General features: G+C 39.0%; 2 protein-coding genes across 5 annotated transcripts in view; one reads left to right on the top strand and one right to left on the bottom strand.

Moving 5' to 3' along the window:
* Window positions 1-25,816, bottom strand: part of LOC131677609 (E3 ubiquitin-protein ligase RNF19B-like) — a 162,846-nt gene that overhangs the window by 24,724 nt on the left and 112,306 nt on the right. The gene's annotated exons all lie outside the window — the stretch shown is intronic.
* Window positions 942-23,206, top strand: LOC131677610 (uncharacterized oxidoreductase dhs-27-like). 3 transcript variants are annotated; one of them, XM_058957503.1, is made up of 7 exons: window positions 942-995; window positions 21,066-21,218; window positions 21,279-21,485; window positions 21,559-21,744; window positions 21,809-21,937; window positions 21,992-22,464; window positions 22,527-23,206. In XM_058957503.1, exons 1-7 carry the CDS (start codon window positions 957-959, stop codon window positions 22,666-22,668), a joined length of 1,329 nt encoding a protein of 442 aa, XP_058813486.1. In that variant the 5' UTR covers window positions 942-956; the 3' UTR covers window positions 22,669-23,206. The 3 variants fall into 3 exon arrangements, with proteins under 3 accessions (XP_058813486.1, XP_058813487.1, XP_058813488.1); XM_058957504.1 differs by lacking the exon at window positions 942-995 and adding an exon at window positions 11,777-11,920; XM_058957505.1 differs by lacking the exon at window positions 942-995 and adding an exon at window positions 13,857-14,296.

The following is a 25,816-nucleotide window of genomic DNA, read 5'->3' as shown; positions in this document are numbered from 1 at the left end:
TGCTTTATGTACTACACGTGTTTTCCACAGTACGGCACACGGTGACAGTGCAATATGAGACATGTTACAAAATATTGTGGATAGCTTCAGCTGTCGACCCAGCCGACCCATTAGCCAGAAGCAAAAACCGAAAGGAGAGGGTAGACTCCGTTGGGAGCTACCAGGATAGACGTGATAAAATGAAAGCTCCCCAGCAGCACTAGTTTTAGTACTCTTACGGTGAATGTAAAATTTAGAATTACTGCAGCACATTAAAGTTTAAGGATCTAACTCACTTTAAAGTTGTAGAATCTGGTATTTTTTTCGTTGAACTGTCTAACACTACAACCAATGATAGAAAAGAAGTAATTGTGAATCCAAACATTGCTGTTTACCTAAAACTATGGGAATTCTTTCAATGTGGAAGAATATAGCCCTGAGAGGTAGTTGACTTTCGAGTTGAAATGATTATTCAATCATGCTGGTTGGAAAGCTCACCCCATCTCCACACAACGCTTATGCAAACAACGTCTGCCTTCCTTGGGTGGAGAAGTTTTCAAATGATTACATTGGTCAAGTTTTGAACAATGAATCAAATGAAGTTTTTCCATATCCTTCGTCATATAGGAAAGAATCTATTCTGTATTCATACATATGTATTCTTAAACGAATCCGTACATTCGCGATGATTCCACTCGTTAACTTGTTCGAAACAAGGGCTAGACAGCACTCAACGGGTCTGTATTCCACCAGTTTGCATCGCTCGTCGAGTGGTTTGTTATTCACTTTAAACGATGCTAGATATTAGTACATGGAAACAGAGCACAACCGACTGCAAGCAAATCGTAGACCGTCCGCTGCTGTATGATTGGGGAGAACAAAATCGGAAAAAGGCTCATTAGTTCATTGAAGAATCACGAACAAGATATTTGAGATGTGGTGGTATATATACTATTATGGATTGAGTTACATACAAAATGCTGGTTTGGTTGGTATGCCGTAATAATAAACTAAAGGTAAATTTGAGACGCTCTACAGTGCATCCATCATTGAGTGTTCTTCGGAAGAGCATCAACTATCCCGGAGCAACAAGCACCAGGGTCAAATATGATCCAATATTCATATCTATATCGTCCTGCAACCTAAGTGCTGAACTTTTGTTTGTTTCAACTTCAACGGTACTAGTCTTTGGTACCAGACTACACTCCTCAACTGCTGCTCCTGGGGGCTTGCCGACCAATGAAGAACCGAACTCGAATGGGCAAATTAGTTCATTTCCGGTTGCTGAAAATGAATGTTAGTCCAGGCATAGAACGGAATCGGAATGAAAGCACGTTACATATTCGTTGCATGTTTATAGCTTTTGACAGGTCGAGTGATTCTATTTTATTTTAAAACAAGGGTAGCGGCGTAAAGGATTGTAATTGAAAATTAATGCGGATCAATCTCTACGTCAACGACTGTTTTGCACAAAAAATTAGCTGTCGCAAAAAAAAATCGCTGAATGAACTGTTTAGAAATCTTCACATTTCATTACTTGGAACGAACGATTTTTCCTACATCATAATTCACCCCACAGGACCAATATAATCCTGTCGCAAAGTGCATTTATCGTAGAATCTGCTTAGCGAAGAAGCAGCAACCGCCAGCCTTTAGCCTTGCCCTATCCTGCGAGGAGCTCCATTTATCATTCACGTGCTGCTGCCGGTGCGATGATGACTTGGCTAAACACAACCGACCGTTTTACCGTTCCGTCATCACTGGGCTTTGGTTTACTGTATGCATAAACCGTACACGAGCACGAATGAATTTATCGAAAGCAACCGAAACGTGAGAGAGTTCTGAAAAAAATGAAACATGCAGAGTTCTCGTTCGCTCTCTTGCTCGAAAAAAGAATCAAAATATTTTGCGCATACGGCCAGGGTCAAGCGGTTCAGGTGACCTATAGCTTTCAGCAGGTTTGAGCAGATTATTCTATTGAGAGAGTCTCTCGGGATGTTAAGCTGTACGACGATTGATAATTAAGGTATATTCACTCACAATAACTTTCGTTCGATAATTTTCAATACTTGTTTTATCACTCGTTCCCTGAAACACTTGTCTCGAATCTAAACTAGTACGAAAACCAACGAATTTATCAACAAATTTATTTGTTGATTCGTTTATTTGATACGGCTCAATCAGAGAGCTTAACGAAACCGTGTGGCTTTTAAATTTTAATAGCAAATGCATAATAAAAATAAATATTCTGTGTCTCCACTGACTTCTTCACATGCAACTTGCCGTAATGCGTTCGGAGATTCTTTTCCGCGACGGTATATCACTATCGATACTGTCATCACATATTCATTTAGATCTGAGCATGTCGTCGCTGTTGTGCTATCTTATGACAAACGCCATTTTGGGGTAAACTGAGTTAGATATGCCACATTACTTGTTTGAAAATTCTCTACAAAGTGGCGTATTCAGAATTTTGAAATTCTACTTGGTTACTTAGATATAGCGAGAAACGTGATGAGAAATTGTGAGTTTTTTGCTTCAAATCACTGTATCTAGGGATTTGCTCAAGTTATATTGAAGTTTTATATGTTTTTATGTGTGAAAATGTCTGAGGAACGCAATGGCATAAACATTTTCAAAAGGAAATTACACGAGTTGTGAGAAAAACACAGTTTTAGTTTTAAACTGGAAATAAAGCATATTTGGCAACACTGAAATCAAAAATAACAATTTTTTCTAGATTCCTCGACTCATTTCCTTCAAAATGCATTTCACCGATTGTTTATAGACCATATGAACGCAAAGATATGAATAAAAGTTAAAAATTGATGATTTTTTTCTATGGAAAATTTTCCATGCACGATTATGACACGTCATACAAATTTTGTCATCAATACACGCCTATGACACGTGTGAGTGCGACTTTTGTTTACATTCATAGTAAAAACTCGCAACATAGTCAACCGATCTTCGTAATATTTGAGAGATTAATGCAGAATAGATAGAAGCATCAATTGTCTTCTTTGGATTGTTTATACCATTTATAAGTTTCAAGATATTCAATCTCAAACTTTAAAAATCGTTTTTCTCGAAATGTGCTAAATGGCGCTTGTCATAAGATAGCACAACAGCGACGTGTAATACTACCGAAGTAACCATAAGCATTAAGTCGTTTCACAATATTGGCTATATACTTTTTTTCGGGAGTTGTCCTACTGGAGCTACAGAGCTAGGTTCTCGGAAGAGCTCCCCGTCAGAATCACATACTACAATTGCAGACCATACAGGCAATGGCGCCCACACTGCTTTAGGCAAATTGTAGCGGGCCGTGATTCTAAATGTGATATTCATTGTACGGTTCAAATATGTGCGGCCGTATGGACTTCGCGATCGCGTGTATCATCGCGAAGGACTCGAGCATTTGTACATTAACGTGTTTGATCGTGTGTGCGTTTGTATGTCGCGTGTGCTAACGTGTATTGGGATTTTTAATTGTAAAACCCCAGGGCGGTGGATTGCACTGGTGTTGCATTTTCTAGCAGAGGAGCAGGCCACTAGACGTGTTTCATTGCCACTTCTGCTAGAAAGTGCAAACCTAGTGCAATGCCCCAATGAAAAACGACATATGTAACTTCGTGCGTATAAATTTTATTTTATAATCATGTGCCTTTCGCATATTCGCGTGTGTTCTTGGATGATCGCGCGCGGACCGTGAATCTCATACTTTATTTTTGGTGTACGGCTCAAATGCTAGAAGAAAGTGAGATGTTCCATATCACTAGAATTCCATGTCGCCATGGAACGCGTTGTCTAGTGGATAAGAGCTTTATTTTTTGATTGGTCCTACTGAATGTATGGACGTAAGTTACTAGGACAGAGGATAATGGTTTCCGGACGTTACCGATTCATGATCGCGCGAAAACGGATGTTTGTAGGTTCGCGTTTGAGACAGCGTTTGAAACTTCGTAAGTGCTGAAACGTTCACCTTATTACCGGGGTGTTATCAAGTTCGTACGATCGCGGACGTAGGTGTGCGTTATTAATCGCAAAGGGCTCAAGTGAACGTATGTTAACGTGTTTGTCACACGTAATCGCGTGCATGTGACTTCGCGTATACAAAACTGGATTTTGTACCCGTGTGTTCATTCATATATTCACGTGCGTTCTTGGATGGTCACGCGGACCTTCATTCTGATGTTTAGTTTTCGGTGTACAATTTGCATTCTCACAGGGAGTGAATTACCCGAGGGACAAGCACTAAATCTTCAATACGACGCAGTGCCAAAGGTCTTACATAATTAGTTACTTTAAGTATCATTAAGCATAAGCATAAGCATAAGAGATCGCCCGTAGTTGCTACTCCGTTATTGACCAGAACCAAATTAGGTTGCAAAATGTTCATTGGAACAACATGCTTGGGAATAACATGATGAGCCACATTGTACAATCTATTCTGATCCCTGCATGCTGATCAATACCGACGCCGGCCACGTCCGAATGCAGATCTTCTGGGAAAGGAAGGAATGTTAGTCCGATACATGTTGCTACTAGAGACCGAGGAATCCTCTGCATCTCCACATGTATCACGGGAAGGGGAGAGTTGTTAGTAAGTGTGCCAATAGCGTTATCATGTAATAATTGCTCTGGGCAGCCGACTGCCGAGAATTTGGGAAATTTATCATTTGTTGTATTAATACGATTAGCAAAATAAGCAACTTGAACTCCGGATAGCCGGCTATAAGGAGCACTGCTTATATTTTTTAATAATATTCAATCACACAACGAATTTTTTCGTGGTTTCTATCGTGTCGGTGCTGATTTTACCCGGCGATCGTTTGAATAAAATGAGGAATCTTATACAGAAGGTTCATCAGAATTTTCCACAGGTATCGCGGAGTTGGTGGTTTGGAAGGGAATAAGGTCTAGGATTCGCTCCAAGCAAGCGATGCGACCTGCATAGCATAGTTTATTAGGTAGTAGTTCAGTTAGTTTTCGAGAACACGATCGCTCGAAAAATAAGATCTACCGAGAGTATCCTATGTTTTCTAAACAAAAGCAATTTCACATCCACACAGCCGATCGTGGGAGTATTGCCTAGAACAGCTAATCTTATCTGTGTAATGGGCCGGATCACTATTTATTGCGACATTATTTAGACTAGTTTCGCTATTCCTTCTCTACGATATATTATTTGGGTTGCAAACTACCGAGTGATAAAACGTTATACAGACAGAGAGTTATGATAGCTCTAGATGTTATAAATCAACGAAAGTATTTATTTTTAATATCGGATTGTTTGTGAAATACACGCATACGAACGATTATATCGAACATTGAAAGGAAATACAGAGGATCGTTAACCTGATGCACGGGCTTGTTACCAATAACGGAACTTGAAATTAGATTCATTAAAACCGATGCGGCGAATTTTCAGTACGTATTACCCGCGATCATCGATACTAGTCAAATTAAAGTCTTATTGGCGCTGATTTCCGGACAACTTTTACGGTATTGTTTTCTCGGCTAGATCGCATACTCTCATTCTGCTACTATCGGCAGAAGGCTGATAGCTCCCAGTCGTCGCCGGTCTAAGGACCAAATGTCATCAATAGACTTAGACTCGCGTGGAGGCACGCGATAGAATTGAAAGCTAAGTAATGAAAATGACAGCAAAACACTTATTCTTCGTGTTGACATAACTGAAGGTAATTGCCAACCGGTCCCCGATCTCTCTCGCGAATTGTCAATGCTCAAACATTATACATGATTGAAGTCATCATTCCACTCAATTAAGGCCATGTGTTTTCCCAAAGCACATTGAATGCTCTGTGAATCAGTTCCCCCGTTGGTAAAACAAATCCTAAAGAAACATAAAAATTAGTTTGCTCAGTCCAAAGAAAAGTTTGCCGACCGGCAGGCACGTGTTCCCTTACAGCGCCATCACATCAACGAACACCCAAAATTTACATGCGACAAAATATCTGCAATCCCGAATATTAAAGAATCAAAAGCTCTACTCATTCGCAAAAAAATAAGAAAGTAAAAAAAAATAGTTGAATATCCAAAGCGGCTCCAAAGATGAATGACGCCTATGAAACACCCAATAAAAAATAGGTGACAAGGGACGCGGACGAAATTAGCTGAGCACCGACTGGCTGGTTTGCCACCTATTTTTCGGGCGAAGAATTTTGGGGCGACACCTGGTAGTCGCTAATCGCTGGTGAAACGCCAATTATTTGAATGTCAATTTTTCTTATTGCCATATTTTTTCACTTTTCGGATCGAATTTTTTTCTCTGAAAAACCATTTTTTACTATTTTTACAATGTACACTGTGTTTCTAGATGTTTTCTGTACACTTTTATTGTCCTTGCATCGGGAATCGACGGCCCGTAATGCGAGGAAAAGAAATTTTTCATTTGCCGGAATTCAATTTTCACAAACTGTCACCACTCGCGTCTGTCGAAAATATGCCGAAAAATGCTTTTATAAACCACTTCACTTTATATAATCGTTAAATTGCACCGTTATTAACACTTTTGACAACCGGGAGACAGTAAACTGTGCCAAAAATGATGAAAATTAACCGACTCGAAGGGAGCTCTACGAGAGTCAACCGCTCGCGACGAAGATACACACTCGAATCCAATTAGTTACTTTAAGTATCATTAAGTACCATAAAGTACATTAAGTACCGCAAAGATTTAAAAAAGTACGCGAAAAATTCATTGTACTTGAATTACAGAAAAGATTTGAAGTACAGCGCCTTCGTACTTTAAATACGCAAAATATTTCAATTATCGCCAAGATGTACGTTAAATACTTAAGTACATACACATCGACATTAATTACATTGAGTACCTTATTAAGTACAACAGAAGTATTTTAAATACTTTCATTATATACTTTAATTATATTCACGATACTTTGGTATTTTCAATACGACGCACTCAAACCTGCTAGTGCTTGCCCCTCCAAATTACCCCATATCACTAGAATTCCCGGTCATGTCACCATGGAACGTGTTGTCCAGTGGATATGAGAGCTTTCTTTTTTTTAATTGATCCAATTGATGGCATGGACGTAGTCTTCTGATACCAAGGATAGAAACCTGCGGAAGTGACCGATTCATGATCGTTCAAGCGCGGGAGTTTTTAGATTCACGTTTGAAAATTTATAGGAGCGGAGACATTCACCTTATCACCGGGATGTAATCATGTTTGCGATATCGCGGGTGTAGGTGCCGTGGATGGTCGCGAAGGGCTGAAGCATTTGTATATTAACGTGTTTGTCACGTGTATGTGATTTCGCGTGTATAATTACGATTTTATAATCATGTGGCGTGTATTCTTGATTGATCGCGCGCGTGACCGTGCTTAATTTTTAGTGTATGGTACAGATGGTAGAAGAGAGTCAGTTTCCCCATATCACTAGAGTTGCAGGTCATGTCACCAATGAACGTGTTGTCTAGTGAATATGACCGTCACTTTTTTGATTGGTTCAACTAAAGGCATTAGTCGGGACCGAGGTTAGACTTCCGGACGTAACCCCATGATTGCGCGAGTGGTAGGTTAATGCTTGAGACCGCATTTGGAAGTTTATAGGTGCTACGTTTACTTAACTATCGGGGTGTTTTCATATTGGCGAAATCGTTGGCGTAACTATGTGTAGATGATTGAAATTGAATAGGCGCGTTTGTGGCCAGGTTTGTGTTATTGCGAAGGCCACGATCGTTCGTACGTTTGTACATATATGAGTATAGTAGAGATATACCAATAAAAGGAATCATAACATGCCGATAAAGAAAAAAAAAGATGCAAAGAGCTTAAATAGAAGTGTATAAATTGACCGATACTAATTCGGTATATATGAGTACTGGTAAAGCAAACTAATAGATATACAAGAGAAACAGACTGATGAAGTAGAATAGAAAAACACATGTAACATACAATCAAACTACTTTAACTCGTCTAAATGCAGTAAATGTTGTTTATTCAGCATTAACGACAATTGCATTGTGTTAGGCTTTCATCATGCTCTGCTGGCCGGGAATGGATGATTCACGTGCGTCGGTTAATTCATTGTACCTTAATTTATCCAATCCGACCTTCCCGAATGAAAAGAATCGAATGCACAAATTGAACACCGGAAGTATTTGCCCCTATTCTATCATATACGCCAGTTCTGCATCCACCCAATAGTTGTATACTCAGACGAACACATACACAGATAGACATACGACTAGTACATAACAATTGTACACTAGCACGAAAAGCTACAATTATTATAAAACGACAACTAATAGGTTTCTACTTACGTATTTTTTAAATTAATTTGATCATTAAATTAATTTAATTAGTCTATGCATGATGACGAAGTCGACCGATAAATGGACACACAATGATTCTCACTGTGAGCCCCGTCCACGAATACCGCCATCAAGCTGTTGAACAATGTTTGCAAACATGGCACACAGCAAAAATCAATCCACGTCGACCCGCCAGTCGGCCACGTCACCGCGCACAGACTAGTAGTTGAGTGTTAGTAGCGCAGGTGTAGAGTACAAGCCCTCTCGGTCTCCTCGAAGTACTACTATCGAGGCGTAATGCAATAACCATCTTAAAGCAATTGTCTGTCAGAGGTTCTGTAGCACTGACGCACGCCATATGCTTGATGATATTTGCAATACCGTAAAACCCCTCAATCTAGCGAGGGATCTTTTATTCATCATCAGCATTGACTCATTCGCTTTGTGCGCTTGGGTTCAATGTTTGAGGCGAATGTGTAGGTAGGTATATCTAATTTGTTAGCAGGGTTGCCATATTTACAGATTTTTCTGTAATGTCACAGATTTTTTTCATAATTTTTGATCACAGATTTTTTTCACAGATGGCAGATTTTTGGCATTTTGATGAAAATTTCAAAGATTTTGGAAATATGATTTTTCAGTTTTTTCGGAAATTTATCACAGACTTTCACAGATTTTTTTCCTGCTTCAGTTAACACAGATGGTAAAAAGATATTTTTGACCGAAACACAGATTTCAATGTGGCATCCCTGTTTGTTAGCGGTTGTATGCGTAAACTGCACGATAGCAATCGGTGATTTCGTTGCGCAAAGACGAAAACTTTCTTAGCAACAAATTTACGCGGATCGATGTAAAGCCCAACGAAAGTTTATTATTTACGTTCGATCAATTCATTGATTCATTTCCACTTCAAGTGATTCATTTCCACTTAGTCTATCCTATTTTGATTCTGCTAATAGGTACTTACTGCAAAGCCTATTTATGAATGAATACACTGCCACTCGAAAAACTGTTGCAAAAACGCATCTAAATCCATATATAAAATTGTTTTCGATTCTTGTATATTTATAGTTTCGATATATGATTAAGACCACTGCATTCGCTACATTTGTACGTGTACTTTAGGAAAGTTACAATTATGGCAAAATATAACTAAGCTCGGTCTATTCATGAAATGTGATTATATTGTCAAAAATTTGATTTTTCTTTTTTGGTTTTTTACCACACACAATCGAAAAGTTTTTACAATATTTAAAAGCTGATCTTGTGCTATAAAGATTTAGTTCCAGATATTAGTTAGGTCACGGTTTTCTGTCTTCTTTCTTCAGATTTTCTCAAATAAGTTTAATCAGGTTCGATCACCTACTACAAATGAAATGACCTGATAACCAAGAAGGTTTGGTTCAATATGTAACATTCAATGTTGTTAGGTTGTGCTTAAACTATACGTAAGAAATATATTTGATTTACTATTACTCTAAATCTACTAAGAAAATGAATATTTTACATTAAGTAATATAGTCCTACGTCTACAGTTCGTGCAACCACATAGGGCTGCCCCCTGTAGTTTTTTGAAAGTTAAAATTTTTAAAAATTCATAACTTATGAACCGCTGCACCAATTTTTATCGGATATAGATCAAATGAAAGGTGTTTAAGTATAGTTTCAAGAAAAAACGGCAAATTTTGGAAAATATTGGGTCTTGAAGGTCTTGAAATTATCATTCTTATTTTCACTTTCAGCGAGGCCTTAACTGCTCCATACTTTTACATTTTTATTTGAAAGATCAACAATTCTACACAACATATCCAAACATATTAAGCCGCTAATTCTAGAGATTTCTCCGACGACAATTCTTTGAAAATAAAAAATCTATGTATGCACCCCACATGCATGGAAACGATGAAACCGCATGGTTCCAGCGAGTCACAGCAGCTGTGAATAAAGAAATCCATGAGTTACTTACAAACTGGGTGCAACATTCGTTTCCACCTGAGGGCTGTCCATTAACAACGTAGAAAAATTTCGGTGCAGCGGTTCAAAAGTAATGAATGTTTAAAAAATTCTACTTTTAAAAAATGACGATTTTTAGGATCAGCCTAACATAGAAAGAGACCCCTAATGAATATTGTTCGGTAAGGAACGATTCTACCAAATATTACAGAATTTTGAGAGATCGTATAACTTTTTTTCAAGGAATTGCCTATGAAATAATGGTTGGGTATAGATGATTACCATGTTTAAAGAATTTTAGTACATGGTATGTGTCATCTTTTATCAAGAAAATATTGGTTTTACATTTCACCACATACAGGGTATCAACACCAACATTTCAAGAGAAAGAGATAGCAATTAAGTGCCTTCTACAAAGCTGTAAAAAAATCATTTTCCAGTAATTCTTGTGAGCATGTCCAATGTCCATTTTATATCTCTTTTTCTTTAACAGTTACTATGTACTATGGAACCAATATTTAGTGGTCAAAAGATGACTCATATCATGTACTGAAATAGTTCCAAACATACTATTCCGGTAAGACAAACCATTACTTCGCAACAAAATTAAGTTCATGGAACTGGAAACTGACTCAGACATCACTTCATTAAAATAACTTTAATAACTTCTCCTAAGAAGGTTGGACTGATTTGCAGTCTTCGACAAAGTTATAGGCAATGAAATTATCATTCTTATTTTCACCTTCACATTGCCCAAAATGGTAGAATGTGGCACTCTATCTAAGTTTTCGTTGCATGTTAAAATGAGTATTTTGCTATGTTCATGTCATTTTTAGTAATCTATTGGTTCTTTGGAACGAAGCAAATATGGTCGGTGTTAAGTCAGACCGGACTAAGTCGCAAAACATCAAAAAATGAGATAATTATAGCATTGGATAAAGAATTTCGTCAGCTACATTCAACTCTTGCCGGATTTAAAATATGTAACAATAAACAAGAATTACGGCAAAAATTTATTTTCAATCATAATGTAAAGGATGCTACGATTCAAACTTTAAACTCGTTTTTCTCGAAATCAATATTTTGTCACTTAGTCCGGTCTGACTTAACACCGACCATATATTGATACTTATTCTTAGGCATTTCGTCGATTGAAGGCTGCACCCTTTCTAGTAGGTCTAAAATAGATTTATTAGCATTTATTGGAATACAAATACGGCCTATTTTTGATCAAGGAGAATAAACTTAAAAATTTTACCTTATGCAATTCCCACAACGGACGCTCTGCACCGCAAAAGAAATCCCAATCAAAACCAAAAGTGACACACCGCGTACCAGATGCTGTTGGCTGGCAGAAAATGAACCTCTCACGCTCTCTGTAGCATAGCTTCTGTACTCTCTCGCAGACAGTACGGCGTATAACCAACCATATAGCATCCACGGGAAAGCCATCATGACTATCCCGCATATATCTGGCTGGCCTACCCAACCATGAAAGGTTTACAACATGTGGGAGAGATGGTAGTGTTCATGTTCATGTTTAGTCAGTTGCAGCTGTAACCTTGTCGTGTTTGGACGTGCTTCTCGTGCCCTAACATTGGTGTTAGGATCAGAAAAAGTAATCCAACGTTTCTACAAAATTGATTGTTTCGTCGGTCGTCGGGTGGCAGAGAGAAAAAAGGTGTGTGTGTGCTAGTGTTCAGGAGCTGGGAGTCAGGTGAAAAATACGGCAGCCTGTCACCCCCGGGGGGAATGAGTCCCCACCCACAGTAATTGGGTTGATGCAATCGGATATTCCGACATAGGTTTCGTGCGGTGCTAACCACAATGAGGTTACATGTGTTTTTGATGGTTCGACTGAGTCGAACTGCAGTCGGAGCGTAGCTGTGCGTACGTTTAGAAAGGGCGCGGCGTCGTAGCAACTGTTGGGATTCTTCTCTCATATTCTGCCATAAATGCTTTCGAAGAAAGCGATCCATATGTTGTGACAGCATAACTAACGGCTATCCGTGCGTGCGATTTCAGCACGGACTGCGGTACTGAAGGAGTCTACCGAAGTCGCAATATTCAACCAACCTCTCGGAAGAAGAAAGCGAAGACAGGACCCAGACGTCGCCAGTTAGTACCAGGGATAATTACTTTTCTGTTCCTGCTAGAGATAATCGGATTTGATCAAAGTATGCCCGGGTGGATAGGGATGATTAAAAACGGTATTAGGCTTGAAAGTTCGCTGTGGGGATCGATCAACATGACAAATGTGCATCTCGCTCTCCCCGAAACCAGTATTGACTGTTGGGCGTATTTCCTCCAGTTTTGTCACCCTTTTGGAGCGGAATGGCACAGAACAGAGGACTTTCTCGGAAAGGCCCTACGCGTGTTACTAGCGATGTAGTGGAACAAGGGTGGCAGGAAGGAGGCGACAGCTCGGCGGCGATGGGGCAGTTCAATCATTTGTCTAGACGACGATGACGAATCGACTGGCTCCGCAGTAAATTTTACGAGTACACAACGTACGTGAGAGTTTACGCGAAAAAGGCTCTTTTATTACCTAGGGCGTAGGGATGCTGGGATGGTACGCTGTTGGCGGGTTGGGGATTCTTTTCGCGAAGGAAGGGGTTTTCGCGGTCGAAGACAAAGAACGAGAGCAGCTCTGGGTGTGTGCATGACCTTGTTCGTTATTTACTTACTGTAGTCATTTTTTTGATCGGTGGAACAGGGCTGGTGTGTTTTGGTTGCTTTTCCAGCATTGATGTTGTGACAAACATCTCGAATTAGCTTTTTTTAAATTTAAGCATTGCGATCAGAATAATTGCCAAGTTTGGGCGTTACATGGGATAATTCCAAATGTTATCAAATTATTCGAGAAAACATCTCATACTAGTAGTTTTTAATAGAAATTTTATTTGTGAAATACTCGTTACGACTTAGTATATAAAACATAGTGATCACAATTTACACCTAAACCGAAAACAATTTCCGGTTGAAAAAAAAACATAACTCATAACTCACCCGTCTGTCCGTGCCCGCTGAATTTTCTATATTTTATTGCCGTATACAGTTCCAGACCGTTCCGATGCGTCCATCATCATTATAGCTGTTCGCATTTATCGCTACTCCACCCTGATGTTGTATTTTCAATTCAATTCCAGTTCTTTCAGCACCCAGTAGTCCAATTTATCTTATTCGTTCTTTGTCTCATAAAGCCTGCATTTTTGTTTCGAACATCGAGCCAATTCACAGGCCTTGGTCTGTGTCTGAATGTATGTGTATGTACCGGGTAGAAACGATTTTTTAATAAATATAGCGGAAATGCCGCACTTATTTCATGGATATAAAGAGCCTCCCATTCTTCCGACCAACCACCCGCGGGTGGCTGCAGTCAGCATTTCCTTCATTCATGAGGCTACTAGGCATGCACAGGTTGAGAGGTGTGTCAATAGATCAGCGAACCGTAACCGGCTCTGTTTTCGACGGAGTGCAGCGGAAAAGCGATACAACTGGGAACACAACATGTTTACGGTGCCGAGGAATGAGCAGATCCGCTTTAAAGAGTGTCAGGGAATGGGTCGGAAAAGTACATAAGTGAAATTTGGAAAGAAAAGCGGATTCAGTGAATAGTAGTGCACAAATGTAAAAAACTGTCCCTTTGCAAGGTAAAATAAGGGAACAAAAAGCACAAACAACCATTGGATACAGGGCAGAGACTGTCTGTTTTCGGAGGTACAACAATGAGCGGATTGGGCAAAATAAATAGTGAGAGCGAATAGTGAGAATGTACGGATTCGGTTGAAGGGGGCTGGCTGGAAAAGGAGTTTTCAATCGACCTTGACCCATATCAAGAGAAGAGTTTGTGCCAAGCTGTTTGTCGCATTCAAGAGCGACGGTGCTGCCTTATAGTTCTGGCAAACATTGAACTAACTAGGTTATCCGGAGCATATATAAAATAAAACTGGATCCTGAAGAATATAACAGTGAAGTAATCTAGTGTTTGCGTTGTTTGAGATGGGTTTTTCCCATTTTCTTACAAAAGTGATTTTTCGATTTGAATTAAAACTAGGTAAATTGAAACGTCAACGAGAAAAGCCAATATAACATAATCAACATAAATATTCAAGGAATATAATTATGTCAGATACCACAAGCTTCGCATATCTCTAGTATTGCATTGAATTCTACAAAAAATATCCACCGATTATGTCAGAAACATAACCGTTAGTCTTTCAGTTTATGCGAATTCAATAGTTCTCCCGAGCAAAGTCAAACAACAAAATTACAGCAAATAGACAACATATTTTGATATCAGGCATCAAATTGAAATCTTATTTTGACATCGGTTTAAACTTTTCCAGAAAATCATCACCAAACGCGATAGTCTGAATATTATGTTATTACCTACAATTTCGTTGTAGGCTGCAAAACTGATCCAACTTCGTCAGAAGATATTTCGACAAACATACGATTAGGGCTCAAAAGCCAAATGTCAAAATTCACTTTGAGGAGAAATTCTGGAGAAACCGTTATTAACCAAGCACAGCAGTCAACGAAAGAGAAAACTTTTTAACGGTTCGTCCGGAATTTCTCCCCAAAGAGAATTTTGACAGTTGGCTTTTGAGCCCTAATCATATGTTTGTAGAGGTAATATTTTCTCTTTTCGAAAGTTGCACCAGTGGTACTGTAGAGCCTGATGGTTCCCCCGTCAGAATCTCTCACTACAATTGCAGACGAGACGGGAAATGTTACCCACTAAAACACTGCCTAATGACAATTGCACCGGATCATAAGTCTGATTGTGATATTATGATTTTGATACGATTCAAATGTGCGGTTTTAAGAATGAGCGTTCATTTGTACGCGCTTGGGACCACGTTAGATTGCAAGTGCTATAGCATCGGGGCGTGTATGTCTTTGAGAAATCTTGGGCGTAGTTGTTCGTGGATGATCGCGATTGCATGTTCGGCTTGGGTATAATCGCGAATGAACCGAGCGTTTATAAGTTAACGTATTCGATTACATGGGCGGTTCTATGTTGCATGGATGTTTTTATGTCGTGTATGTAACTTCGCGTATATACATTCAATTTTATACCCGTGTGTCCATTCGCATATTCGAGTGTGTTATTGGATGATCGTACGGACCATGAACCTGATACTTAATTTCCAATGAACGGTTTCGGATGCAAGAAAGGAGTGACGTCTCCCATATCACTAGAGCTCCTGGTCATGTCACCTTGGAACGTGTTGTTTAGTGGATATGAGCGTCGTTTTTTTCTGAATGGTCCACCTGAAGACATGGACCTAAGCTGCTAGGGCCGAGAGTAGGGACTTTCGATTGTAATCGATTCATGATCGCGCGAGCACAAGAGTTTGTAGGTTCTCTTTTGAGAACGCGTTTGTAAATTTATAAATGCTAAAGCGTTCACTTAGTTACCGGGGTGTTATCCTATTTGCGAGTTTACGTAGATGTGCGTGGATAATCGTGAAGGGCTCGAGCGATTGTATGTTAGCGTGTTTGTGGCGTGTGCGGACATTAGGGCATCGCAATTTTTTTTTTGTATTCTCATAATGTGACACATGTCAAAGTAAGTTCAGATGCCAAATTTCACATCATTTGGCAAATTCTAGACCCCCGCCCACTTTGCTTGAAATTATTTGAAATTGGTGCTATGGGAAAACATGGAGGAAAATATATTAAATGAAGTAGCAATCAGAAAATTACAATTCATACCTTTTTTAAAGGACATAACCTAAGCATTTTTTTCGTGCACGCGGAGTATATTAAAAGATCGTAACATTACACAAAGGATCCATTGTTGTCCTGCCTTCAAAGTAATAAAACAAAATAACTTTCGGTTTGAGTACTTTACAGCAGACGCTCCCCTTAATTTGATCTGCCCACATTAATTTCAAACCATTAACAAGTTAATAATATAGTTATTATTTGGTTTAAGAGAAGAAGGCTTATTCAGAAACAAAATTAATTGTGTTTGTCGCATTAGTGGACATTTTCCATTTTTTAAGTGATCAATAAAATATTCAAGCTTTGATGCAGACGACTGCAAATAATTTTCAGGCTTTTACCAGAGCCAGAGATGTTAGTATAACGACATTCAATTAGCTAGAGATTACTGAGTAGGGAAAGTTATGAAAATTTAGAGCCATCCCGATCAGAAACACATAACAAAAATATTTCAAAACTACATTGTTACTTGTTATAAATTTCTGTTACTTTAACTACTAACGAGACCTAACACAATAACACAATTTGTTACAAAAATTATGTTTTGTTATAATATTGTCATTTCATTCTGATCGGGATAGTACTCAAGTAAGAGCAAGGATATGAAATATATAGAACGGAAAACAGGCAGGGTAATTGACGATTAGATTTTTTAGCTGAATTGTACGAATTTGTTTGCACTTTGCTACGCACTTACTTAAAAAAATCTACACATTTTGTCAAGATCGGAGCAATTTGAGTTACAGCTATTCACAACCTCTAAACCACTCATAGTTTGAAGTTGGTCAAGGTTGAACACATGTTCTAACTGTATGGATTCCTGCGCAATTAAAGCAGCTGTAGTCAACTAAATTCACAAGAACCATGCTTTTTTTAAATGCGATAATTACTAGTAACTTTGGGGGAGTCTGATCCAGGTTTTTCATATCCTTTTGTCGTGATTACGACTTACCTTTCAATATAGAAGCCCCTGTTAAATAGCACGGAAGAAATTGGAGGGAAAGTTTTTGGACGCTAGTAACTTTCAGTTGACTGAACGGAATTACTTTGTATTTGCACTAATCAGTTAGAAAAATAATCACGAATTTTGCATTAAATTTTGAAGTATGTATGACTCTATGGATAACGCAAAGCTGACGCGGAAACCCCGAAATTTGGTAGTCTGTATGAGGCCGAGCCGTCAATATAGTGCTCCTATATTGATAGTCAATCCCAAATCGAATATTGGGAAGTTCTAGTCCTGCATGAATTTTTGTACTAAGTGCTTCATTCATCGTTCGCTAGTCGAATGAGAAGCATGTGGACGCACGATCAGATGGTGTGATAAGAAGAAGGCAATCAGAATTATCGTCGCTCATATATTGTTGCGCATATTATTTCTGTTAACCGGCCTTATTCTGCAATTATGGCGGATCGCTTTTAGAAGGAATATGATATTTATTCTCAATAACGACAAATCAAAATAAAACAGGTGTCGAATTCGATCCAAATCACATTCGTTTATACAACAATTATACCATTTTGTCGAAAATATTTTAGGTTGTAATATTTCAAAATAACTCGGAGAGCTAGGAATATTTTCAAGTAAGAGCAGCTTATTAATGAAATATTTAGGTGGACAGTACTTGAGAAGATTCCTAGAATTTGCAAATAAAAACAAGAAATATGTGCGATAAACTACTTCTCATGAAAACGAGCGCTAATTTCAAAAATCTGATTGGTTGCAATGGCCACAGCTGCAGAATCCCTGCTAGATCAACATATGGGCAAAGTTATCCGCAAAAACAAATTTATATTTCTTGAGAACATCCTAGCAACTCCTAGCAGCATAAACTTCTGTCTCGGAAGCTGTTTCCAATTTGACACTTTTCAACGACCATAAGGATGTATCCGTTTGATTAGGTCAGCGCATGATCATAGTTTTTGCATCCGCATTTAGGTTTCGCTATACGATCCGGCTCTGAAATCTTTCCGAATGCACATATTTCGAACTGTACAGCATGGAGATTGTTGACCAAAATCATATTCGACGCCTGGATTACACATTCCTGGAAACAGACGTTCCTTGTTTCAGAGCTGCACAGACGGTGTGATCAAGCTTTAGAGGCAGAGTACACCAATGCAATAATTTTATGCTATTCTTGGGACGCCCCAAGCATAACATAAGGATTTGTATATTGGGCAGGAGTCTCAACAGTTACAGGTTCGAATCCTGCCTCTGGGATGATTTCTTTCACATAATTGCTTTCGTTTAAGTCACCATTTCAATCTGTTGAATGCCATAAAAAATCTTAAATAAGGTATTAACACTTACTACTTTAAAACCCAAAAATAATAATGATTTGTTTAACTTCGATCCTCGTACCCGACCATGTCGTGATTTCATTACTTTTGGGCAGAATTATTCCCTTTTTTACATCGCGTGGTAATTCAAAAATACCAACCATGTTAAAAAAAATTTGCATGGGGTTGCAAAATACAAACTTTGTGAACGGATTGCTGTTTAAAACATCGTTAATCGCTAACTTTACCGGTCAAACTACGGACCGAACATTGATGCGCCAATTGAATGGCTGGCGTCCAAAAGGCATTTCACATTTGCATTTTTCACAGAAAATGGAAAAAAAGCCTCATTTCCAAATTAGCATTGTTTTTATTGTAAAAATACACGTTTTTATTAGCAGTTTTTTTTATTTCGATTTTAAGGTCATTCGCCTCTTCGGGTCCAAAAAACTTATGAAAAAAATTTTAACCCTATGTGCGGGGCGTGACTCGAACCCAGGTGCGCTGCGTACAAGGCAATCGATTTACCAACTACGCTACGCCCATCCCTTATTAGTAGTTCATTGATTCATGTTGTCTAGGAAAAATTAAAGCGTTACATGTACTAATTTTCAACCCGGGGGTACACAGTGTTCAAAGGGGCTAACCCACAATTCACCCGTCCTTTCCTTATCTTTCGTTTTAGAGTTATGGTGTCTTCGGCAAAGTTGTTGTGTGACATCTAGCGCTTTTTTTGATCATTTTATATTATTTCGGAATTCAGTCGTTAGGACGGCCCTGTTATCAACTTTTCAATGGAACGAGATAGAAAGATGGTGTCTACGTCTGAAGATACCAACTTTGTAGTTTTGCACAATTTTGGAAACATAATCTGTAATGTATCCGTTTGGTTAGTTGTGTGAAAACTTTAGCTTAATATAATAATACTTAACCGCAAATGATTTTTTTTTAATATTTTATTCAGCAATATGGTACATTCGTTGGGCTATGCTTATTTTGCCGAAAATTTCCAATAAATGAAACAATAATCGTAAACCCATAATCTGTACAAAAGACCTTTATGTACGCAATAACATATTAAAAAGTCATTATACCAGACAACAGCTCTGCTTTATTGTAATTAATCATTCTTTATAATAAGTGCTAATAGATGAAATGGTCTGAATTATTTATGGAATTTGTGTTTCGACTTCGTCTCATCAGAATCCGACATTATTAGCTTTTTAGCTAGCGCCGGATTGATGCTAGCTCCAAAAAACGAAAATATTATTTGTACTTCTTTGCATACCCCTAGTCCTGCGTGGAGTTCTGATAAGGCTGATGAGAATGAATGAAATCGAAGCTTGGTTTTGCTTAGCAAGCCAATGCAATTTGCATTATGCTATATTTCCCCTAAGCGGAGAAAAATTTAGGCAGAAGCTATTTTTTCTCCATTAAGGAGAAAATTATTTAAAGCCTTTGCGAGTGAAGTGCACAAAACCAAAAGCAAACTGAAACTAGAACTGCAACGAGCAGCGAAAAGTAAAATAATACTTAATTCAGTTTTGATATACATTTTTATTCACGTTCCCGTTTTCGCAGTGTAAAAAACATGAGCATGAATGTCCCAGAATTCAAGATCGTAGGACCACATTTTTTCGTGCACAAGGTTTTTTGTAATTAACACCTTTTTTGAATATGTGTGAAAAGGCTATGGCGTCGATCGAAAAGAGGGGACACCTATAAAAACTAATTTTAAATAGATATTTCAAAGTAATATCAATAAATCAGTAAATCACAAAAACCTGCATCAACTCTGACACTAATAGGGTTATTATGTCTAAAAACTCACTGGCTTTCTATCAAATAAATCAGAAAGAACCACCATAAGGGTCATCATCTACAGAACTCCCACTTGACACATGCACCTGACATTCCAACAAAAAAGCTACATTTGCTGATTTTCCCCATTCTCTCTGCATAATACAAAACAAAAAAAGGAACAACGAAACCACCTGTGATAAATTATTCATAAATTCGCCTGATTGAAAATGTGATGGTAGTTGTCCTTCCCTGTCAGCTGTGACCAGACGGGCATATGAGGCAAGACAAAACAAAATAATATGTTTGAAGCGTTCCAGGGCACCAGCAGGTAATAGTTTATAAACAATGAGTGGTTCTTTATGTGAATCTTTGATGAAAATATACCGCCATTAAATGAATTCCATGAATGAGTTGATATCCCATTGAATATATGATACAGTCTTAGTGCAGCCATTTTCTGTACATTGGGCAGTTAGAAGAATATGCACATAGTCGAACAAATTGCCTAACGATTGGCGAAAAGACTTGTTTGCCAGTGAAAAATTTATGCGTTAATGACAGCCGAGACCACTTCTTAACAACTGTAAACGAATTATTGTTCGCTATTTATCGTTACCATTGAACAGAAAAAAAAGTGACACAAGCACTGCAACTTCCTCAAAGGGAACCGAACGACCTGTGACATTTTTTTTATTATCTTGAAAGACATTGCCGTCACCGCGCCGCATCCAATATCAAAGGGAAACACAAAAAGGTTATTGGACTACGATGACGTCCCTCCCTCTACACGCGGTAGGGCGACGTCAGTCGACACAGCGAGTCAGTGAACCGGTAAATTTCTTCTAGAAATGCTTCGTTTATTTTCCGCTGTAGCATCCGAGCGCGGTACGCTGCTCGTCGTCGATTGCTGCCTATTCGATATTGATCATAATGGACCAATAGAAGAAACCGTGCGGACCTTTCGCCGTAATAAACTGTTTTGCGTGCTATGCCTTTGCTTTCAGATTGCTACCAACGTTCAACCGACACGCAGCGGCAGCAGGATGTCCGACACGGAGGAAGACTCGGCAAGCTCCGACAGCTGGCCCATTAACGAGGACTGGCTGGTTGAGGTACTGAAGAAACATCACGAGGTGCGGTCCGGAATCAAGATTACGGTGGGTGAAATTAATGACGACGACTACGGATTTGATTAATGAGGGTGCTTTTATTTGCAGGATTTCAAGGTGAAACAAGGCTGCCAGGATGGGGTGAACAATCTAAGCGACATACTGGCGGTTTCGGTGGTGTACGAATTTGGAAACGTTCAACCGGAGACGATGAGTTTGGATATTGTGATAAAACTGTTGCCTCAGGATCCTTTTAGTAGGTTCTTTGTAACCGAGGCGCAGTTTGATTTGAGGGAGATCAAATTTTACACGAGTGTAAGCAAAATTGGTTTCAGGGAAAATCATTACATAATAGGGAAAAAATAAACAAATTCAATCTTCATTTCAGATACTACCCGATCTGCTGGCCTTTCAGGAGTTGAGTATCGCCAAAAACTATGGCTCCGGTATGCTGGTGTCGGTTCCAACCTGTTTCTACACTCAATATGCACCGGCCATTACGGCCTCGCAGGGTAGTCCAGAGCCTCCGGAAAGTATTCTTGTGCTCGAGGATATGCGATCTCTTGGGTATAAGGTTCGTTAGAAAGACACCAGAAAAGACAATCAACAAACATTTGATAAGTATGGTTTTTTTCCAGGGAGCCAACTTTTCCTCCGGTCTTACGGTTAGCCAAACCGAAGCTGCTATTCGGGCTGTCGTTGCGATCCACGTACTTTCGTTGGGTATAAAAATTAAGAAGAAAGTTGATGTGAATGAGAAATATCCGGTACGCATATAACTAGACCACGAATAACCTCGTTAATATCGCACTTCGTTGCAGTTTCTTTTCCAAACAACACGCGCCACTGAGAGCTACCAGCAGCTTGTCGAACAGGGAATGCCACAGCTGACCAAGTTCCTAGAGTCAAAGTCCGGTTACGCGAACGAACTCAAGGCACTGAATAAAATCCGCCCCAAGACCAAGGAACTGATCGAAACATTGCTGCAGCCAATCGAACCGATGGGACTGATCACGCATACGGACTTCTGGTGCAACAATCTACTGTTTCGTGCCGAAAGTGATGGAACCGACAGCTGTATCATTCTGGACTGGCAGATGGTGACCTACAGTCGACCAACGAACGATCTTGCGCTGCTGCTGATTTCTTCCATTCCGTCCAACATTCGGCGACAGCACAGCACAAGGCTGTTGGATTTGTACTACAACCTGCTCAAGTCCAACTGTCGAAAGCTGGATATTGATATCGAAGCCGATCTGGGCTACAGCCGTAACAAAATGGAACTGGAGTATCGGTAATTAGAAGATGTTTCCCGAAAACAGCTTGAATTTACCGAAGTATGTTTTCTCGTTCCAGACAATCGCAACTATTAGCACTTTTACTTTGCATTGGATCGATCGACATTGCTATTGGAAACCCGGTGGCCGAGCAGCGCCTGTTGGATGTTTTGCGTGACTTTAACGACGAGGGTGTGTTAAGCTTAAACGAATGTCTCTAATCGTGTTTATTGCGTTAGGAAACAAGTGAGCTTCAAAATAATCAACTTTTCGTGGAAAATTAAACAAACAGTGCTCGTTCTGGTTGTCGGTAAGATGAAGAAAACCAGAGAGATGGAGTACGAATCCAATCGCAGAAATAGTTGGTACTAGACCGAGGTGACAATTTTAATCTCAAATTCTATCTAGACTAAAATGTTCTAGGAAATCGTTACATTACTATTTGATATGCAAAAAAAAACTATGCTTGTAACTAGAACCCAATAGCAGCTCAGTGAGTGAATCCAGTCAATCATTGACGAATCGTTAATATGCCTTTTTGCTAGCCGAAACATGCATATAATAAGCCTCGTCAGCGTGTAAAGTTGGTTTCAGCTCGGTGTTACATAAAATTGCAGAAAGAAAGCTTTCAACTATCACCCGGTCCACACTAGAGAATAGATTTGCGATGCGCTTGGTGCGCACGATGAAAAACGCTACAACATACCATTTTCCACTGAGAAAGAGAGACGTGATTTTATGATTACAGGATAGAGTTTACTGCGGCAGTTGAAGTTAATTTATTGCACTTAAAAGAATGCCCTAGACGGAAATCCATACTATCTATAACTGAATCTAACTAATACACACAGATACAAAAGAATGTGATGTTGGGAGTACCTACAAGTGCATCGAAATTTTCTAAAAAAAAATGGTTCGAATCTTTCAGACTGACGGTAGCAATGAACCAATCATACAAGAAGATCGCGCTCAACTAGATAACAGAACTCAGTTTTAATCATAGCTGGTGTCTTGTTGTTTACGGCAAATGGAAGATTGGGTGGAAAGTCATTTCAACGCAAGCAAACTCATTTGGTTATGCCGTCGTCACCCGATCAGAATGAAATAACAAGATTGTAACAGAACACAATTTTTGTAACATATTGTGTTATAAATTAGGTCTCGTTAGTTGTTAAAATAACAGAAATTTATAACAAGTAACAATGCGAGATATAATTTTGAAATATTTCTGTTATGTGTTTCTGATCGGGCAGTGCAATGATCGCAGGGCTTACACTAAGAATTTTTCGTGGTCTTGACATGAAGAGGCTCGAAAAACTAGTACTAGTTCGACAAGAACAGGAAATGTCTGTATGCGTTTGTATGTATACATGTATGTATACATGTATGTTGGGGTGGGACAAAAAATAGATCCTTGCATTGAGCAATTTTTTGAGCATTATTTGGGTCCTAGACAGTGTTTCAAATAAACCACACATTTCACACCAAGGAGTTTGTTTCCAAAGGAGCGGTGGAAACCAATCATTGTTATGCACGTTTCTGGGAGTGAGTAAAAAAATCAAAGCAATCCAAGTGGGTTTTGACTCTTAGGTTTTCACTCCTGGTTTTGGCTCCTCCTGTCCACTCCGGTTTGTGATTCTTGTTCTGTCGCCGCTTATAGACCGAATTTAATTTCAAACTTTGCTAACAGGTCTTCAAGATTTGTATGTAATTTCTCAATTATCCCAGCAGTAGGTACAGGGTGCGCCAGCTGGATGTATCCTTTTACCACATTGAACAACTTCGCAATTTTTAGCCGTTTTCACAAGCAAACAAGTTTTTTAGGATATTTTATGCCATTTAAACCAGGTTTATTATACAACGTAGATTATATAACCACCCCCATTTGATACACAAAAAGCAGCTCTTTTGCGGGCATTTTGCATGACATTGGACAGCATATCGGGCTTAATCGCAGCAATTTCATCTCGTATATTAGCTTTGTGTTCGTTTGCTAGAATACACTTTACTTTTCAAGTAACCCCACAGAAAAATATCTGGCACCGTTAAATCCGGAGAATGAGGAGGCCATTCCAAATCATCATTTTTCGAGACAACGCGTCCTGGGAATTTTATCTGCAAGAACTTGATTGTGGTGTGGCATTGTGCCCCGTCTTCTTGAAAATATAAGTTTTTCAGACCTTTTTTCTGCATTTGTGGACAGACAAAGTGCGCCAAAATCCAACGGTAGCGCCCGTTGTCGATGGTCTCTCTTTGAAAAAATAAGGACCGACGCTTGTTTTGGAGCACACTCCGGCCAAAACAGTTACTTTCTGGTCGTGCGGTTTGATGTATAACGTGTGGGTTCTGTGTCCCCCAAATTCGAAAATTTTGTTTATTTAATCCGCCGGAAAGGGTGAAGTGAGCCTGCCATATTTTTTTACGATAAACACGCATAGTTTTCACTATTGAACGATCGTTTTCAATGTAAAGCGCTACGATTTCAGCGCGTTCTTTTGATATAAATCGACTTATAGCTAAAATGGCACTCCTTCGAGGTCTATCGAAAAGAAGCTTTCGCCATGAACTGTACCAAGGATCTGTTTTGCTTTTGTGCTTGATAAAATGAAAATTGAAAATCATAATTGTGCTCGGGCTTTTAAACTGTATGCTGCAATTATAATCTAGTAACCTGTTTTCACTCATTGGCGGTTTTCACTCCTCAGGAGCCAAAAAACCATGAGTGATGAAATCATGGATTTTATTGATTTGTCAAACTATGGTTTTTTCAACGCATGCTGATTGGAGTGATTTTTGAAACACTGGTCCTAGAACAACTGTGCAAATTCTTCATAAGAGTTTTAAGGGATATGAGGCTTCTTTTGTACACAATAAGAGAAAGTTAAAAATTTTGTATATAATACGACCGTCAGAAGCTTCGAGAACTGAAATTTTCATCAATCGTCAGAGGATCGATCGGTTTTTGCTAAGTAACTTTTTTCACAAGCGTCAGATCGTTTCGCAATCTTATCTTAGAGACTTTCTTCCCATGATAAATTTCTTTAAAAAATCATACATTGATTCATTTTTAGGATGAAATGGTCGACTCTTGGAAGAATTATTTTGCGATTCGATTACCCGGTCGAAGTCCCATGTACATTTTAAACCGTAGCACAGTGGGTAAAATGTATCATAAACGCGACTTTAGTCAATAGCGTGATAGAACGCTAAGTGCGTCTGTCGAAAAGGTACACTCCTTATGTAAAAATGTCTGGAGAATCGATTGCATGTATTTAAAATGACCACAAAGCTCGTTATCAGGCTTGTTTTGCCCTGATTCCCCTTCTTGTTGGTGATTATTTTCATTATCGGCTACATCTCGGAAGAAAA

The sequence above is a fragment of the Topomyia yanbarensis genome, chromosome 1, assembly GCF_030247195.1.
Source record: "Topomyia yanbarensis strain Yona2022 chromosome 1, ASM3024719v1, whole genome shotgun sequence".
NCBI classification, from domain to species: domain Eukaryota; kingdom Metazoa; phylum Arthropoda; class Insecta; order Diptera; family Culicidae; genus Topomyia; species Topomyia yanbarensis.
Note: the sequence above shows the minus strand (reverse complement) of the source record. Positions and strands in the feature narration are given on the sequence as shown.

Bases quoted from the DNA above. Each gene is read 5' to 3' on its own strand.
- LOC131677610 (XM_058957503.1), top strand. From the start codon at position 957: ATGCTGGTTTGGTTGGTATGCCGTAATAATAAACTAAAG. The intron at 21,486-21,558 runs GTAAGCAAAATT...TCTTCATTTCAG, and splicing joins AGATCAAATTTTACACGAGT to ATACTACCCGATCTGCTGGC. The intron at 22,465-22,526 runs GTAATTAGAAGA...TTCTCGTTCCAG, and splicing joins AAAATGGAACTGGAGTATCG to ACAATCGCAACTATTAGCAC.